This window comes from Brachypodium distachyon, chromosome 1 (assembly GCF_000005505.3).
Source record: "Brachypodium distachyon strain Bd21 chromosome 1, Brachypodium_distachyon_v3.0, whole genome shotgun sequence".
In the NCBI taxonomy this organism is placed as follows: domain Eukaryota; kingdom Viridiplantae; phylum Streptophyta; class Magnoliopsida; order Poales; family Poaceae; genus Brachypodium; species Brachypodium distachyon.
This window is the reverse complement of record NC_016131.3, coordinates 46651086-46670324: the sequence shown is the minus strand read 5'-3', so window position 1 is coordinate 46670324 and position 19239 is coordinate 46651086. Positions and strand designations below refer to the sequence as shown.

At 42.9% G+C, this 19239-nt stretch overlaps 3 protein-coding genes, 1 long non-coding RNA gene and 1 pseudogene across 9 annotated transcripts; 3 read left to right on the top strand and 2 right to left on the bottom strand.

The window, feature by feature from the left end:
• Positions 1 to 714: 714 nt before the first annotated feature.
• Positions 715 to 2439, bottom strand: LOC100833979 (protein SRG1). Its single transcript, XM_003564170.4, has 4 exons — positions 2091 to 2439; positions 1765 to 2024; positions 1294 to 1621; positions 715 to 1197 (listed from the first exon to the last, which is right to left on the bottom strand). Exons 1-4 carry the CDS (start codon positions 2331 to 2333, stop codon positions 955 to 957), a joined length of 1074 nt encoding a protein of 357 aa, XP_003564218.1. The 5' UTR covers positions 2334 to 2439; the 3' UTR covers positions 715 to 954.
• A 155-nt stretch (positions 2440 to 2594) lies between these two features.
• LOC100834869 lies at positions 2595 to 4856 on the top strand (annotated as a pseudogene).
• A 4733-nt stretch (positions 4857 to 9589) lies between these two features.
• On the top strand, positions 9590 to 11381 carry LOC112268928. 2 transcript variants are annotated; one of them, XR_002960475.1, is made up of 2 exons: positions 9590 to 9930; positions 10995 to 11381. It is a non-coding gene; the product is annotated as an uncharacterized LOC112268928 (long non-coding RNA). The 2 variants fall into 2 exon arrangements; XR_002960474.1 differs by having other exon boundaries at positions 9601 to 10671.
• A 226-nt stretch (positions 11382 to 11607) lies between these two features.
• On the bottom strand, positions 11608 to 13503 carry LOC100834695 (protein SRG1). Its single transcript, XM_003564173.4, has 4 exons — positions 13143 to 13503; positions 12809 to 13068; positions 12144 to 12471; positions 11608 to 12057 (listed from the first exon to the last, which is right to left on the bottom strand). Exons 1-4 carry the CDS (start codon positions 13377 to 13379, stop codon positions 11815 to 11817), a joined length of 1068 nt encoding a protein of 355 aa, XP_003564221.1. The 5' UTR covers positions 13380 to 13503; the 3' UTR covers positions 11608 to 11814.
• Positions 13496 to 18421, top strand: LOC100835002 (protein SRG1-like). Of its 5 annotated transcripts, none has more exons than XM_014897097.2 (5): positions 13496 to 14566; positions 14669 to 14928; positions 15066 to 15396; positions 15495 to 15733; positions 16678 to 16877. In XM_014897097.2, the coding sequence occupies exons 1-5, from the start codon at positions 14333 to 14335 to the stop codon at positions 16733 to 16735; spliced, it is 1122 nt and encodes a 373-aa protein (XP_014752583.1). In that variant the 5' UTR covers positions 13496 to 14332; the 3' UTR covers positions 16736 to 16877. The 5 variants fall into 5 exon arrangements, with proteins under 5 accessions (XP_014752583.1, XP_003564222.2, XP_024310969.1 ...); XM_003564174.4 differs by having other exon boundaries at positions 16619 to 16778; XM_014897098.2 differs by lacking the exons at positions 13496 to 14566; positions 14669 to 14928; positions 15066 to 15396 and adding exons at positions 17128 to 17387; positions 17477 to 17807; positions 17923 to 18421 and having other exon boundaries at positions 15594 to 15733; positions 16678 to 16995.
• The last annotated feature ends 818 nt before the right edge of the window (positions 18422 to 19239 follow it).

Here is a 19239-nt window from a genome sequence, read left to right as displayed (position 1 = left end):
TCTTCAGCCAGACTGGCTGGCGGTGTACTAGACGCCTAGATGCATAATTTCGTCTTGTTAGAGCTATTTCGTTGGCTTATCTTTGTATCGACTATCGCTGATCAGTGAATTGTATGATTTTTGATCGCATTGCAATAAAAATGGCTGTATGCATCTATTGATGCAGAGGCCCAGGGATCGCTTTCCATTTTCGAAAAAAAAAGACCCACTGATCTTGGCATAGATATCCTACGGAGCTAAAACAGCTTCCTCTTCATGCCTGGCCTCCAGAGCCCTTGGCTGGTAGTGTTAGAGTGATTTTTCTTGCTTCTCTTGCCCTTTTGTTTTCCATTTTTGGTTGGCAGTTTTGTGTAAAGTGGTGTGTTTCTTTGTTTTCTTGGTTCAGTCGTGAGTTTGACGCTCTGTTGGCGTTCTTGTTCTAATACAAAATGACATACATTTTGATGTGTATTCAAGATAATTGTATTTTAACTATTTTTGCCGAGGCAATGGCATAGCAGAGCTGTTATCAGTTCTTTGTACATATGACATTCTCTTTTAATATATTTGCAGTAGCTCATTGATCTACTGTCATTAAAAAAATGGCATAGCAGAGCCAGGCCTAATTCTTAATTAGCAAGTTAACTTTGTCTCAATGAGCATGAGAAAAAAAGGATGGACTAGATCTAACCACACTAGCGATAATATTAGAAAACAAGGGAAGACAATAAACAATAATTGTAAGTACTTTCTTAACCAGAAACCTAAGAGAATGTGTATATTAAGAGGGCCGGGCAACAGTTGAATTAAAGGAAATACGGAGTTTCTGGTAGATGGCATACAGTGATACAAAGTGTCCATACCACATTTTGATCCACTAATTTAGAGCATAGACAAGATCCATAAGAAACGGAAGATAGATGAAATAAACTTCACCATGTAGCTAATTGATCTTGTGCACTTCAAAATCAAATTTCAGATCCTCACTGTATCAATGGCTAGCGTCCCTCTTGCAAAAGTTTCGAAGAGTTGTGCTATGTAGTCCTTGGTCTTTATCTTTTTGTACCGTCTTGGTCTCTTCTCATCCAGCAGCTCTGGCACTGGCTCAATCTCCCTCTCCGGGCCCATCGTATAGAACATCACCAACGACAGCCGCTCTTTCACAGCATTGGTCACAACCCTGTGAACCGGACTCTTGAAGAACCCGTTGCTCAGCATCTGCAAGTATCAGTCCAAATAGATTCACAGCTCAGCTTAAGTACTGTCCAGAATACATGATCCAAATTTTTCCAAAACTTCTTAAAATACATGTACCTCCATTACATCTCCTACGTTCACGAGCAATGCATTCGGGACAATGGGCACGTTGTACCAGACGCCATTCTTTTGCAGCTGGAGCCCGCTGACGTTATCATCAATGAAGACGATTGTGATCACTGAGGCATCAGTGTGGGGCTTCATGCCGAAGACGTGTTCTGGCTTTGGACAGTGAGGGTAGTAGTTTAACCTGGCATATGTCATGGCATTCTCGTCGAGCATGTTGACGAAGTAATCCTCTTGTAGATCGAGCAGCTTGGACAGGTTCTCAAGGACAAGGTTGGCGATCTTCCGGCAGCTGACTGTGTACTCACTCAGGATATCTCTGCAGAAATCTCAGTGATCAGACAACTGCAATGGCTGCAAACCAGTCGACATGCGGATTGATCTAAGTGCATCCATCGATGCAGAGGCCCGGGCATTCCCACTTTTTGAAAAAAAAAAGTAAAAGCCTGAAAGGTTAGGTACCTGAAAGAAGGAGGTTCTGTTGGCCACAAGCTGTAGACTCTGCGAGACTCAGGTTCCACTATGATGTAGAGGCGGTCACACCAGTCCAGGATCTGCTTCTCTGATACAACCATGTCGTTTCCATATCCTTCGATCCTGACTTCATTGCCATTCACCAGGTTTGAGTACTTCTGCTTCTCTTCCAGTGGGAGCTTGAAAAATTCTCTAGTCACTTTCATCACCTCACCAAGGAAACCTGGTTCCATCCCATGTCCAACAGCCTGGTGGAAGATTGATCAGAAATCTCATGATAGAAGAACACAGAGAAATTTGTGATAAGTTTTTACCAGGAATAGGCCCCAGTTCTCCAGGGCAGACTGTAGCCTGGCAACCTCATCAGCGTTGTTGTTAGACAGACGGCTGAGGTCAATGATGGGTATGGGATGAGGCATCTCAGAACCAGCCACGACGGGTCGACGGTTTTGCTCAGGGATCACATACCGGCTCGGTGGCTCGTCCTGCACGCCGGTCACCAGCTCTTGCACAGTCGGGTGTATCTTGACTGTCTTCCATGGCTCTGCATCAGCCATGGTTGCTTGTTACTGTTGTTGGTCTTGATCTCCCTTATCCTACACTTGCGCTGTTTTATGGGCATGGGATGCAAAAGTCAGTAGTGGGTTATCTTTGACTTTCAGGCACATAATTTTTGCACGATGTTCAATGTTGTCAGTACTCAGTTTTATGACCAACTTTATATCTCTTGTAAGTATTTCCCAGTCCCCAGTTCTTGTCTTCTTCTATAGAGTTCAACCAGTTTCTTCTTGAGAAAAAGAAGATTTTGCACCATGTGCATTATTTGCCTGAATATCTTAATATTATTGTAAGGGCTAGTAGTTGTTGGCTTCTGCTAGTTTCTGGTGATCGTGTTGACTATGCGTTGTCACAAAGGCATATTAGCATCTTGCGAATTAATTAAATAAAGGATCAGGGATCCGTATAGAAGGGGTGTGGAAATTTGTATGCCCTAACTATGAGTACAACATGCCATCCATGAACAGCATCCTATCCAGAAGGGGTGTCTCCCAATCCCCAGGAAGTAATTTTTTGGCATCATGTGCATTATCTTTCTGATTTTTAGTGTTAATATTAATTCTCGGGGTTGGTGGCTGGTCCATTGCTCACCAAGCTAATCGAACAAAGGCAACTTTCCGATTAAGAATTTAGTCATCCATCACCCATCTTGCTTAATGCAACGTCTTCCTTTAAGAGAGCACCAAGGAGACAGAGCAGACCAGGATAAGCAAAGATATGTCCAAGAATTCTAATGGCTGATGAGTCATGGAGGTTGCCAAATTTGGTGCAGCAACTGGCTGCCACCGTGCAGGAGCCACCGAGCCGTTACTTGCTCAGAGAGCAAGAACATCTGGGTGGGCACCTGGCTGGTACTGAATTGCCGGAGCTGATCCCAGCCATCGATCTCGGCCTGCTGTCAGCATCCAACAATGCAGAGGAAGCCACCAAGCTGTGCTCGGCACTGCAGAGATGGGGACTCTTCCAGTTATTAGCTTCTTATCTCTTCCTTTTTTTTTTGGATAAGATTCTTAACTCTTCCATTATCTAAAAGAAACTATCATCTTGAATTTGTGTGCGTCATACAGTACTTGATTTTCTTTAACACACACCAGCACGTGTGACTAGGTTTCTAACCATGGAATGGAGACCTCTTTGATGGATTCTGTGATGTTTTCATCAAAGGAATTTTTTTTCACCTACCGCCCGAAGAAAACAAAAAATGCAGTAACCTGACAGAGGGTAAACATTTCCAGGTAGAAGGGTATGGAAATGACCAAGTCAGAACTGAAGATCAGAGATTGTACTGGTCCAATCGACTCTATCTGATAGTTGAGCCGGAGGATGACAGAAACCTTACCCATTGGCCTACACATCGCAAATGTTTCAGGTAATCTTTCAGTGATATTTGTGTGTTTGAACAGATCTTTCTTTGATATCAGTTTGGCAGAATAGAATCCATTTACTTATGTCATGAGTGATGTAACCTGACCTGGACTTCAGAGATTAAACCGACAATGGTGGTTTAACTTGACTGCCCTGTTTACTATTTGCAGAGATGATCTACACGAGCTCACATTGAAGAGCAAGAGAATCAGACACAACATCCTTCGGGCAATAGCGAAGCTTTTGGAGCTTGATAAAGATTGCCTCGTTAACCAGTTTAACAACAAGGCTCCCACTTATGCTAGATTCAATTTCGAACCGCCATGTCCAAGACCTGATCTTGTCCTGGGCATCAAGCCTCACTCTGATGTACAATTCTTCTCATGGACAAAGATGTCGCAGGACTACAAGTTCTTAGAGATGGAACCTGGTACAATGTCCCAACTGTGTCTAATTACACCTTGCTGATTAACTTTGGCATTCCAATGGAGGTGGCCATCTCTGAACCTCCATTAAATTTTCTCCCATATGATACAGATATGCCCAATTTCTTGAGTTTTTTTTTCCAATCGTCCGCACGAAATTGCATAAACGGAGCCATAAGTCCATGCATGCGACAGAAGATAAGCAAGAAAAAAAGAAAAGACTGCCCAGAAGTCTGTTCTGAGGACAGGAAAGAAGTACAGTAACAAAACAGAATCTAAAACGAACTTGCAGACCGAACATCAGCGCCAGATTGCTAGGCTCCAGGCAACCATCTCCCACAACCAGTCATCACGGCAACGGCCTAACAGCAGCAGGTTTACAACCAAAAATGAGCCGTACCAAATAATTGGTTTGCCCACCCTATTTGGTTGCTATTTGGATTGAGGCCGAAAAGTTGGCTTGCCTAGCACGCCCCTGTCGCGGGCGCGCCCGTGCTACTCCAACGCTGCTCAACCTCTGATCCTTAGTGGGCCCCGGTGATTTTTTATTTTTTTTCTCCGTTCTCTGGCTGTTCATGGAAGCAGAGCACTCTCTCTTCTCAATCCCGTGGGTGGAAAAGTCCAGCAACTTTTTCATTTTTGTTTATTTCTAATTCATGATTTACCTTTAAATTTTGTTTACTGCCTCGCGAACCGAGAATTTGATCAAGTTAAATGGTTGAGCACTAATTAGTTGCAAACATAAATGGTTGGTCAAAAAAATTTGGATGCAAACCAAACAACACCTATTTGTCAAAATATTGGTCATGCTCTTGTTTTGGTCATGCCAATATTTGCCAAAAATTTGGTGGGACAGACTGGGGCTCAAACCAAACAAGCCTTTTTTACCCGGACGACCCGGACGAGGAGTTATCAGCGCCACCATCTCCATCTCCATCCTTGATTTGTCTCGCCTTGTTCTGAACCATGGTCTCATGATGCGCATGTAGTGCTATAAGCTGTAACGATGCAGCTCCGTCCATCAGCAAGTCATCACGCTCCATCCCACGCTGTAAACCTGCCCAGTATATATACTTAAGAAAAGCACACGCATAGCACGCCAACTCAGCCGGCGACTTAATCGACTTATGCTCAAAACAAGATTTATTCCTAATTTTCCAAATGGCCCAACAAATGGCAGCCAATCCTACAATCTGGATTTATAGCCCCACCCTTTAAAGTAAGGAGATTTATTTTGAAGAGGGAGAAAAAGCCAATGAAACAAGTATCATGACATGCAGCTCAAATACATCACGACGAAGTCAGCGACACGCAGCACCCGCCCAGCGGTGGTGGTTGGATGGTCGTACACGTGGACGAGTGTCAAGAGGGAACACACGACCATCATTGCCAGGCCCACGCCCCACCACACCAGCCGTTCGCAGGGCCGCGCGTCCGCCTCCGCTCTCAAGGCTTCGCCGTCGCCGGCCGCACTAGTCGAACCCGCATCGGCGCTGCCATCGGGTATAGGGTTTATCGATCTTTGCTAGCCAGCGATAGATATCTTGGAGAAACGTTGGAAGGCCGCGGATACCGTGGGTATTGTTTGTTACCGTGGAGTATATCATGCCGTTGGAGATCGATCCGGACTTGTATGTAATCCGTTCATCTTCCTAATCTCTCCAGTACTAAATGCAGTTCGAATCGCAATCTGATCCATTTGAATTGACTCACCGACAGATAGCACGGGCTGTTTACTTCTTTGAAACGGTTTGACGTCGATTGGTCTGGCGGGGGAGAGGGGAGGGCGCCAAGGTACGTGCATTAGACCGCGGCCCCCTCTCTTCACCTCTTGGGCAGCTTCTAGCTCTCACCAAGCCACGAGCTAAAAGTAAGAAAAACTTGTTCATATTCTTTTTTTCAGCTGCAGTTTTTTTTAGTCTCAGTTTTGGCATTGCTGAACTTATTTTATAATCTACTGAGAAAAAATACACACAAAGTAGAGAAAAGTTGATAAGCCAAACACGAAAAGAGTGGAAATCGGGTGAAAAAAAATGGGATTCTGATAATCCACCGCAATGCCAAACGGAATCTTGGTATTAATGTAGAAATTGGTCCAGATTAGCTTATCTCAGGCTTCTCCACGTGCTTTCTGCACTCGTCTTCCGCGCTCCCGCTAGGGTTGATGGGATCCTTCGCAGCCGCTTCCCCTCCCCATCCCCATCTCTCCTCTCCGATAGCCGTTGTGCCCTCCCTTGATCTAATTGTCAATTACAGTATATGGTAAACAGTCCAAAATAATGATATTAACAAAGAAACATAACACAGTTGATATCAAGGGTACTAGAGACTTTCCTTGCCAAATCAGACTAACAAAGTTGCATTTTCAGAAGCTAAAAAAAAATTGCTTCTCAGGATTTCACGTGGCAACGGTTTCTTTCAAGAATTCAGCTAAAGATGGTTTATGAAGCAGACGTTTCAGCCGAAAAGAAGGGGACGTATGTGCAAGGACAGCTCGGGCTGCAGCGAATCAACATCACTGAGCTGTTAATGTAGTTTTACACATGGTAATTAAATCAAGCGGAAGATCATGAGCAATGCATAAGCAAAAGAAAGTTAGTCTGAATCTTGTATCGGTCGATCGACGATCGGTAACAAATTTACTGCAGCGAGAAAGAATCAACACGGTCAGAAACCAAAAGAAAGTAAAAGCGATGGCATGCAAGTACTGAAGTGGCTGTGGTCAAACCAGTCGATGGAAAAGCTAGGCAGTGGTTGTTCGTCCTTAGCCGAGAATGAAGGGCCCAGATTGTTTCGTGGCACGCAAAGCACACCTTAACGGCCAGAAGAAGTGCCTCGGGACTCGGAGTGCATAATTGCACCAAGATTAGCACAAAGGAACGACCGAGCGAACCCGTCTGAGACTGAAATGCGGGGCCAATCGGATGGGGTGGAGCAGCGAATCCACCGAAGCACCGGACCTTTTCGACTTTCGAGAGTTGGTGTCTCTCGGGCTTCTCCTTCACCCGCGCGCGCGGCGGCGCCTGCTTCGATAGCGACAGGGGCAGATCCGTACGGAAATTTATCTTTCCGAGGAGGAAACTCAGCTAAATTTGATTTATAAGTATTAAGTAGTGCTAGCAAATACTTAAGTCAAGAAAAATCATTGATGACGGTGTATATACGATATACGTACGTCTTTTTAGGGGAACATTGACACTTATGTACTGTAACGAGAGTACTCCCTCGGTCCCACTATATATATATGGCACGCGTCCGTACCAAAATACTTATATTACTTCCGTTTGGGTTTATAGATCTCATATTGAAATTCGTGCCATAATTTGACCAACAATTATTCAAATTATATTTAGTATATGTGTATAAAAGTTATATCATTAGAAAAAGTTTTTCAATACAAATCCAACAGTACATCTTTTGTGCCGAAATAACCTCGTATTACTAATGCAATTCTTGGTCAAAATTTGACATAAAATTCCACGCGAGCCTTATAAACCCAAACGGACATAGTATGACATAAAATATATATCATAAAAAGTTCATTTGGCTACAAATCTAATGATATATTTTTTATGAGACATAACTTATACTCCCTCATTTTCACAAAGAATGGCGAACCCGCTTGTCGAGGACGAACTTTGACCAACAATTAAGCCACTAATATTGCGTTATATGTTATAAAATTTTTATCGTTGGAAACGTTTTTTAAATACGAATCCAGTGATATAATTTTTGTACCAAGTAATTCTCATATGATTAGTCTAATTATTGATCAAACCAAAATCTCGAAATGCATGCGTGCATTTTTTGTGAAAAGGAAAAAGTATTTTGCTGCTAAATTGGTGATTTTCGGAGACGTGCGTGTCTCGTAAAAAATAAAGAAAGACGGAGGGAGCAATAGCTGTGCACTGACTCCGTGGGATCAAACACAAAGGGATCAAACACAAGGTGCCACGGCTTGTGGAGCCTCCCTGGGGGCAGGGGCGGGTGCGGGGGTTGGGGCAAGCATGCCCACCACTGCGTCGCCGGGTTGACCACATGGAATGGAACACTCGCTAGTTTTTGAAAAAGCAGGAGTCCATTGAACGAAGTGACCCAGGATACGGGCTCGGGGCCAGGTGTCGTCGGCAGCGCCGGTCCTGCATGGGGTGGCCCCGGGGCGAACTTCATAATTGGGCCCGGTAAAAAAAAACAGTTCCATATATCACTAGGCAAAATCAATAGTTCAATACGGTAGAAACATTGATGAATTTTTATAGGCAAAAAAGAACAGACTAACCTTCAATAATCATTTGAAATGACTCATTCGTGCATTTTTTGACGCAAAGTCATCGATTGCAGTGTCAAGATTGATATCATCCAACACATTCTTCTCAATACAACACATGGCCAATCCACTCAGTATTTCCAGTAACTTCAGTTTTGAAAAGCTTCTTTCTGCTGATGCCAGTCACCAGTACAGTTAAGAGAATTCTATAAGCAATAGAGACATTTGGATAACAATCTGCAGCTCTAACAAACTCGAGTATCTCATCCGTGGACATGATTGTACTTGGCAATACCACTTGCAACACTTTTAGTTCAGAAAAAAATCATCCAAGTCAACATCTGCTGTATTACCATGAGAATAAGTCTTTGCAAATTTAGTGCAACATCTTCTTAGATCATCATCTTCCAAGGACTTCAATTTCTCAGAGTTAAACAAGAAGGCAAATATGCTCCCAAATGACTTCAGTTCCTCAAATCTGTTGGTTGGGAAGCAATAGCAACATCTATCATCACCAGAAAATATTTAAGTCTGAATGATTCCTCCTCAACTGCCTGCGCTTCTTCATTCTGATCATTTTCTTCATTGTCACTATTTTCATCAAATTGTCTTGTTCTTGTAACACGTCGCTTCACAGGAAATGCAGGCCCTATACCCATGTCAGATGCAATAGATTTTGTAATAATCAAACTAGATGCAAAGCCATCATTTCTGTAATCCCTAAAAAATTGAGATGGCACCTTCGATTTGCTTAAGGGTAACATCAATGCACACAATTGTAGACTGCAACTTCTTAGTCACCATGTTTATAGTAAATAAAACATCATGCCAAATGACCATACCAACTAAAAATTCAAAATTCTGAAGTGCAGCAACCAAAGATTTTGCATCACTCTTAGTTTTGGGGTCATCATTAGAAGTTCTATGCAGTTTCAATAAAGCTTTTTTTAACTGGGGCGCTTGATATCTAATAGCTTTAACACTCTTTATCCGACTCTCCCAATGAGTGTTGCACAAAGATTTAACAGCCATGTTTGGAACATTATCAAGCAATACCTGCCACCTCTTAGTAGAGCTTGAAAACAAGATGTAAATCCGTTGCACAACTCCAAAAAAGATGAATGGGGCATCGGATATAAAACATGAACTTGCTTGGCGCTTCAGCCAGCATTTGACGATGTGGGCCGCGGACAACGGCATTCACTTGTGGGCCTAATCTAGTTCGATTATACACTCGCCTCTTCCTGGGCCGTATTCAACTCGTCATGGGCGATTCGGGTGTAGAAATCAATGGCCCAGGAGGCGCGGGACAAAACGGCTCGTTCGTTCTGCGGTGTTTGTTCCCCTCCTTCCCAGTTGCCCAATGCCGCCACGAGTGATTCAGGCGGAGAGCGGCAAAGTGGACGCCGGGAGACAGGTCGGTCCCGCCCCCCGCGGAGGCGCGGCACGAGGCGGAGGGATGCGGGGCCAGCGGAGAGCCGGAGACCATGCTCCTCCTCCTCGCTTGCCGCGGAGGCGCTGCCGGACGTACTCGCCGAGGTAACACGCTCTTCATATCCTCAGTTGTTTCGAGAAATTTTGATTGAGAGCACGCATATGCTACTGTGCCTAGCATGAAGCCTGATGATTCCTCATCCTTGTGGTGACTATGGCGATGTGCTGATATTTTATATCCGGTCCGCGATTTGAGACATTGGGGGTGGTTATCATGCATAGGCATGAGGGCATCGCGAGTATATTACTAACACCCTTTTTTCGGTTGAGAACCACTAGACTAGAGTGGTTGGATTCCCACCAACAGTGGTTTATGTAGGTTTCCTGTATGGATTCTCCATTATTACATTTGAACACGCAACACGGGAACGGTGATATAAATGATGGCTAAATAAATATACTATTGGCCTATTGATTTAATTTCCCCCCCAAATTAAACTGAATATATATTGCAAATGGTTTAGTTTTAGCATATGCTAAAATGCATAGCACGCCGGTGCTGCTAGTTACACTTTTCTGCTTATTTCTTCTACTAACATGGGATCCCTGATGATAGAATGTAACAGTACAATTCAACTAGACATTTTGGCAAATAGCTCTCTGTTTTTTTTTCTCGAACACGCCGAGCGGCGTGTCTTTTCCATTAAGAAGAAGGCACAGGAAGCGCAAGTACAGGCAACAACAAAAACCCCAGCAGGGGCCAAAAGGAAAACAAAGAAAACAGAAAAAGAAGAAATGGAGAAGAAGAAGAAAAACGCCTTAGGCAACTAACAAGGAGAGGTTAAGGTACTGACACGGTTTTATGAAGTAATTTTTGCTTCTTTATGGGGAATTAAGTGATTTCACAGAGATAGTTCTGGAGTTTTTCCAGGTGAAGCTATATCACTCGTGAATCATGACATGGATAAGATAATGAACTGTGTTTCCTTTTCAGTAGTCGTGTCACTAATAGATTACTGAAAGCATTGGGATGTATGGGCCAGTGTGCAAACTTTCTTGCATCCTTTGGTTAAATCTTCTGTTATTATGGGTTCACATCCTTCCCCGTCTAACTGGAAATGATTATCCTGGTGTGCTTTGTCAACTTGATTTTTTCCCTCTCTTAAAAGGTGCTTTGCTGAGGCTATTGATGTTTTGATTAGCGCTGCTGAGCCAGTTGCGTTATCCTCACCTTGTGGAGGATCTGGAGACTGCGTAACGACTGCATGCGTCTTCAAAGATCCCGTTCCAAACTGCCCCTCACTTGTGGATTTGATCTTTTGCGAAGCCAAACTCTGGATGGTTGTTGGAGCTAATGCTCCTAGCTGCAAGCAGTGGACCGTGGCCGGGGATGCTGTATAGTTTTTCGGTCACTGTTCTTGTTTTTCTTGGACTTTTAGGATAGCTTTTTCCTGTTCCCTTTTTGTTTTCGGTTGTACAGTTCGCGTCTTATTTCTTCTAATACAAACTAACACACATTTAAATGCATGTTCAAGATTCCTTTTTGTTTTGAAAAAGCATGAAAGTTTTTTGTCTCATTGCACTGATAGAAAGACTACTGGACATGCCTAAGAAGAAAAGTTTAATATATGGATGTTTAATACTCTTAATTAGCAAGTTGATTGTGTCTTAATCAGTATGGTCATCAACAAATAGACCAGCTGCCAACCACCAGCAATAATAGTAGAAAAATGAGGAAAGACCGTATAGAAAGCAGTTTTCTGAAGCAGAAAGCTAACACGGTAGAAGAAACTGTAGAACAGTTGGGTGACACTTGAATTGAAAGAGGTATGAAGTTGTCTGCAGAGGGCATACAATGATGTCAAAGTGCACACATATATGGTAAAACATAGCATATTCTAATTGGAAAGTTGAAAGATAAACCAATTCAAGAAAGGACAGATCGGTTGGAAGAAACTTCAGCACAATCAAATGCACTCCAAATCACATTCAGATCTTCACTGTATCAATGACTAGTGTCCCTCTCGCAAAAGTTTCGAAGAGTTCTTTCATATAGTCCTTGGTCTTTATCTTCCTATAACGTCTTGGCCTCTTCTCATCCACCAGCTCTGGCACTGGCTCAATCTCGCTCTCCGGGTCCATTGTATAGAACATAACCAATGACATCCGCTCTTTCTCGGCATTGGTCACAACCCTGTGAACCGGGCTCTTGAAGAATCCATTGCTCAGTATCTGCATGTATCAGATAAAACATAGCTCAGCTTAACTGTCCGCAAGACAAGATTGAACAATTTTTGCAACTTCCGACACACACATACCTCCATTGCATCTCCTGTGTTCACAAGTAATGCATTCGGAACTATTGGCACATTGTACCAAACTCCACCTTTCTGCAGCTGGAGCCCACTGACGTTTTCATCGATAAAGACAATTGTGGTCACAGTGGCATCTGTGTGGGGCTTCAGGCCGAAGACTTGGTCTGGTTTGGGACAGTGAGGGTAGTAGTTGAACCTGGCATAGGTCATGGCATTCTCGTTGAGCGTATTGATGAAGTAGTCCTCGTGTAAATTGAGCAGCTTGGCCAGGTTCCCAAGTACAAGATTGGCGATCTCCCTGCACCTGACTGTGTACTCGGATAGGATATCTCTGAAGAAATCTGAATGGTCAGAATCACTTAATGACTTTTTATCAGTCAATTGTGTTTTTATGATGTACTACCTCCGTCCAACAATAGGGGCGTATTAGCTTTCCTTTGATCAATGCTTTGACCACAAATTACTCTATTAATATATAATTATATGAAATAGATTCATATCCATTATATTCCTACTCAAGGATATTTGCTTATGGTTATGATTTTGATCACATTAGTCACATATTCATGAAGTAATTTGTGGTCAAAGGCTTGGTCAACCGAACCCTAATATGCCCCCTATTGTTGCACGGAGGGAGTATATTGATCCCGGTAAAAGCTTAAAAGTACCTGAAAGAAGGAGGATGTGTTGGCCACATGCTATAGATTCTCTTGGACTCGGGTTCGACTACGAGGTACAACCGGTCACACCAGTCTAGGGTCTGCTTCTCTGAAATGACCACGTCATTTCCATATCCTTCCATCCTGAACCCCTTGCCATCCACCAAGTTTGTGTACTTTTGCTTATCTTCCTGTGGGAGCTTGTAAAATTCTCTCATCACTTTCATCACCTCACCAAGAAAACTTGGCTCCATTCCATGTCCAACAGCCTGGAGAAAGATCAATCACAAATTTTATTTGGTTGATAAAAAATATCACAAAGAATTGATGGGGTGAAGTTTACCAGGAAGAGGCCCCAGTTTTCCAAGGCAGACTGCAGCTTGATAACCTCATCAGCGCTGTTGTCAGAGGCAGACAGACGGCTCAGATCAATGATGGGGATGGGTTCAGGCATCTCAGAGCCAGCCATGGTGTGACGGTCTTGCTCACGAACCACATACTGACTAGGTGGCTCATGCACACTGGCCACAAGCTCTTGCACTATTGAGGGTATAACTATCTTCCCTGGTTCATCAGCCATGTTTGCTTGTTGTTGTTGTTGATCTTGAGCTCCCTCTTTGCACTTGGCAGTTTTATGGGAATGGATTTGCAAAAGTGAGTAGTGAATCTCAAAGGAGTATCTTGACTTTCAGGCACATCATATAGATCCACTCCTACTCCTTTGTCCACTTCTGTATAAGATAAAAAATTTATTATGTGCACAAGCCAGTAGGTCAGGATGTGGACAGCCTGGTTTACTTTGTCCTACATGAACCAATTAGTTAGTACTCCGTACTAACAAGTACAAACTGCTGAATATCACAATTTGCGCATGAAGAGACCTGAATAGCATAATATTTTGTACTGCACGCCATATACATTTTTTCTTCAGCTTCTTTTATTTTGTTGGGTTTCTTTCATTTTTACATTTCTCCCTTTCAAAATGAAAATGAAAATTTACTTCCTCCTAACCCAGAAATATTTTGCATCACCAGTTGCATTGTTTTTACAATTTGCAAGTGCCTGTGCTTGTGGGTGTTATTGGTTTGTGGCTGGTCTACTCGTTGATAGTGACCATGTCTACCATGAATTCTGGCAAAGACATCTTGTCATCTTTCTAGTTAAGAATTAGGTATTAAATATAGAAGGAATATATAAATTTGTATGCCCGAAGCCCCAACTATGAGTAGCACATGCCATATATAGACAACTTCGTCTTCTTTCAAGTGTTTCCCCACTTCTTGTCTTCTTCTATAGCTTGTTTTACCTTATAGGTTTCTTCTTGAAAATAAGTATTTTCCATCATATGCATTATATTTTTCCAATATTTTTAATGTTAGTTCTAGTGGTTGGTGGCTAGTCTACTCATTGATGACTGTTCGGACTGAGATAAAGGCAACTTCATCTTGCTTACTGCAAGCTCTTCGAGAGAGAGCACAACAGCAACAAATACAAAGTAGGACAGGATAAGCAAATAAATATCCAAGAACTCCAATGGCTGCCGAGTCATGGAGGCTGCCGAATTCGGTGCAGCAACTTGCTGTCAACGTTCAGGAGCCACCGAGCCAGTACTTGCTCAGAGAGCAAGAACCACTGGGTTGGAACCTGGCTGGTACCAAGATGCCGGAGCCAATTCCAACCATTGATCTCGGCCTGCTATCAGCATCCAGTGATGCGGAAGAAGCTGCCAAGCTGCGATCGGCGCTGCAGAACTGGGGATTCTTCCAGGTGAGCTTGAGTTTCTTGTTCCTAAGCTTTACTTCTGTCTTTGCACTTTTTGCTTCACAGAGTACTTGATAGTCTGTAACACTCATCAACATGTGAGACCAGGTTTCTAATCATGGAATGGAGACCTCTCTGATGGATTCTGTGATGACTGCATCAAGGGATTTTTTTCACCTGCCGATTGAAGAGAAGAGAAAGTACAGTAATCTAATAGATGGGAAACATTTTCAGATAGAAGGGTATGGAAATGACCAGGTGAAAACCCAGGATCAAAGACTTGACTGGTCCGATCGGCTGCATTTGAAAGTTGAGCCAGAGAACGAGAGAAATCTTGCTCATTGGCCCATATATCCCAAATCTTTCAGGTAATAATCAATCAGTGACACGTGCACTCAAAAGGATTTTCTGTTCTATCAATTCTGCAAAACAAAGTTCATTTTGTTTATGTCTTGAGTGGTGTAGCCTGACTTGGTTTAACTGAACACCCCGGTACTATTTGCAGGGATGATCTACACGAGTACACATTGCAGAGCAAGAGAATCAAAGACAGCATCCTTCAGGCAATGGCCAAGCTTTTAGAGATTGACGAAGATTGCCTCGTTAACCAGTTTAGTGACAAGGCTCTCACTTATGCTAGATTCAATTACTATCCTCCATGTCCAAGACCTGATCTTGTTTTGGGCATCAAGCCTCACTCTGATGTCTTTGTTCTGACGGTACTTCTCATGGACAAAGATGTCGCCGGACTGCAAGTTCTTAGAGAAGGGACGTGGTACAGTGTCCCAACTGTGTCTAATTACACCTTGCTGATTAACGTTGGTGTTACAATGGAGGTAGCTATGTTTGAACCACGAGCAAATTCCTCTGATATTCGTGATGTCAAGGATATACTCAAGGTCTTGATGCCTTTTTTTGACCATCTGCGATGCAGATAATGACCAACGGTATCTTCAAGGGCCCAGTGCATAGGGTTGTGACTAATGCTGAGAAAGAGAGGATATCAGTGGCCATGTTCTATGGTGTGGATCCTGAGAAAGAGATCGGACCAATAGAGGATCTGTTAAATGAGGAGCAACCGGCGCGATACAGGAAAATGAAGGCCCAAGACTTCCTAATCGCGCACTATGAACATTTCACTCGAGGAGAGAGAATCGTCGATTCGCTGAAGATGTAAGTAAGGTGACTTTACTTCATGCTACAATACCCATGTAAAATATGGAATTGGTGAACATCAAGGGTTGAATATGGTCAAAATAAAGAATGGATACGTTTTAAGTTTTGATTAACCTGTTCTGTGGTTAATTTTTGTATGTACATTTCTATGTTCTGTGAGCTCAACTGCTCAAGTAGTCAAGTGTCTCCTCCCTTCTTCTTTTTCTGTTTTTAAGTATTCCTAAAAGTACATAAATTTTCTTTTAGAAAAAACAGTGGTTCGTGAATTAATTTTTTGCAGGGTGCTCAAATATCGCAGACTTAATTGTTTTTTATGATTGTTAATTTTTGGTACTTGTGTTAGTAACTTATTACCATGTTGGATGTGAGCTGTGATAATGCCATGTTGGCATGTTGTACCCCGGTAACGAAGGCCAACATATGCACGATGAGATTTCAGTGTCATGACTCATGAGGTAGTGTGATACCGGGCTTTGACCAGTAACCTCTAGGAAACTGTCCAAATTTCAAATGATTTTGTATTTAAAAATATAAAGTAAAATTAAAATCGTGTGTCGCCGGTGCCAACATCGCCCCCTGTTGTGCCCAGTACAAATTTCTTTTGCATCACTGGATTTTTGTGGATTCTGACTGCTCTACTCGCTGATGTTGACAATGTTGAATACGAGTTCTGTCAAAAGCATCCTAGCATCATGATAATTAAGCAGGATTAGAGATTCCATATAGGAGTTATATGAAAATTTGTATGCCCCGGCTATGAGTACCACATGCCATCTATCCACAAGTTGTATCTCTTTCAAGTGTTTTCCTACTTGTCTTCTTCTACCAGGTTTCGTCTTGAAACTAGTAAAAAAAACATCCATCATGTGCATTATCTTTCAGATTCTTTTACTGTTAGTTCTAGTGGTTGGTGAGGCTGAGACAAAGCCAACTTCATCTAGCTTAGCGCACTCTGCCTCCAAGAGAGCACAACTGCCATGGAGACAAAGCAGACCATGATAAGCAAAGACATCCCACGAACTCCAATGGCAGAGGAGTCATGGAGGCTACCAAATTCAGTACAGCATCTGGCAGCCAACGTGCAGGAGCCACCGAGCCGGTACTTGCTCAGAGAGCAAGAACCTTACGGTGGGAACCTCGCTGGTACCAAGATCCCGGAGGCCATTCCGACCATCGATCTCGGCTTACTATCAGCATCCAGTGATACGCAGGAAGCCAACAAGCTGCGGTCAACGCTGCAGAGCTGGGGATTCTTCCAGGTAATTGAGCATCTTAACTTGGTTCTCCAGTTTCCTGCTCCTAAGTTGTTGCTTGTGTCTTTGCATTTTTGCTTCGTCTTCATGGAGTCCTTGATTTCTTTTGTAACATTCATGATCCTGTGTTACTACTAGGTTTCTAACCATGGAATAGAGACCTCTCTGATGGACTCTGTGATGTCTGCATCAAGGGATTTTTTTGGCCTGCCACTCGAAGAGAAGAGAAAGTACAGCAACCTAATAGATGGGGAACATTTCCAGATAGAAGGGTATGGAAATGACCAGGTGAAAACTCAAGATCAAAGACTGGACTGGTCCGATCGACTGCATCTTAGAGTTGAGCCAGAGAATGAGAGAAATCTTGCCCATTGGCCCATACATCCCAAATCTTTCAGGTAATCAATCTGTGACACATCCACTCAAAAGAAATTACCTTTGCTGTCAAACTGCAATCTATTCCAAAAACTCCGAGCGCTTTTTGCAGGGATGATCTACACGAGTACGCAATGAAGAGCAAGAGAATCAAAGGCGAAATCCTCCGGGCAATAGCCAAGCTTCTGGAGCTTGATGAAGATTACTTCGTTTACCAGCTCAGTGACAAGGCCCCCGCCTATGCTAGATTCAATTACTACCCTCCGTGTCCAAGACCTGATCTTGTATTGGGTGTCAAACCTCACTCTGATGTCTATGCTCTTACGGTTCTTCTCGTGGACAAAGATGTCGGTGGACTGCAAGTTCTTAGAGATGGTACATGGTACAATGTCACAACCTTGCCTAACTACACCTTGCTGATTAACATTGGTTTTACAATGGAGGTAGATATCTCTGAACCCCCACAAGTATATTTAATGTCTGCCGCATTTGCGATGATAATATGCTCAAGTTTTGTTGATGACATTTGTCGACCATTAACTCTGAGTCTCCCAACAGATTATGGCCAACGGGATCTTCAGGGCCCCAGTGCACAGGGTTGTAACTAACGCTGAGAAAGAGAGGATCTCAGTGGCCATGTTCTACGGTGTTGATCCTGAGAAAGAGGTCGGACCGATACCTCATGTGTTGACTGAGGAACAACCGGCGCGATACAGGAAAATGAAGGCCAAGGATTTCCTGTTTACGCACTATGATGATTTCTCTAGAGGAGCGAGAATCGTTGATTCAAAGATCTAAGACTCTTAAGTAACTTTGCCCATGCAAAATGAAGAATCGGTGAACTTCAAGGGGATGATAAATCTCGTGAAAATAAATAATTGATCTGGTTTATGCATGTCTGAGGTTGGGTTAACTTGTTTAGTATTTTCTGTATGGACACCTTCATATTCGATCTCTTAGCTCTGTCTCCTCCCTATAGTTTTCTGGTGCTGGCTGGTGCCATGTTGACTGTGAGCTATGATAATTAAATTCATAAATCCATCTTGGCACGGTGCAAGTCTGCAAATGTCACCTTCTGCCAACAGATATGCATCATGGGAGTTTTGTGTCGTGGTGTGACCGGCGGAATCTTGTCCGGCAATCGGCACGAAACCGTCTAAAATTTCAAACGATTTTGGATAGATTGAAATTTATCTATCAAGTTGCACGCAGAAATGCTGCGGAGTTCCCTAAAAAAAATGCTACGGAGTTTATTAACTGGTCGGTTGCACATTTGTTGATTTGTAAATCTAAGTTTGCACAACGTCCGTGTAATTGCTCGTATGTATCTGTGACACTCGTCAAATACTCCTTTTGTCTAACAAAGAATGTCTCAACTTTAACCAAATTTGAATGCAGATACATTAAGTTAAGTCATGTCTAGATACATCCAAATTTTAACAAATTTGAAAATCTTTTGTTGAACGGAGGAAGTTCTCAAATTTGAAAATAGAGACGGTGACGCCGGGTTTCTGAAGGGCGGCGGATGCAGGAGTTGGATCGGACTTGGGAGTGAGCAACTAGCTAGCGGCCGAACGGATCATATCGTCACATGAGTCATCACTGGACCTACCATGGACGTATGTGATAGTATGCATGTCAGCTTGCTAAGCTAGCGGCGACGATGACGAAGACGCATCGACACGTACGTTTACAGGGGGAAACGTGGAGTATCATATATTCATATATTCTTAAATTTATTCTATTTTCTACAGGGACTTTCATGGTGGTCAGTTTATATATGTCGAATACATGCATATGGTACTCCCTCCGATCCATATTAATTGTCAAAATATTACATGTATGTATCTAGACGTTTTATAGGTATACATTTGA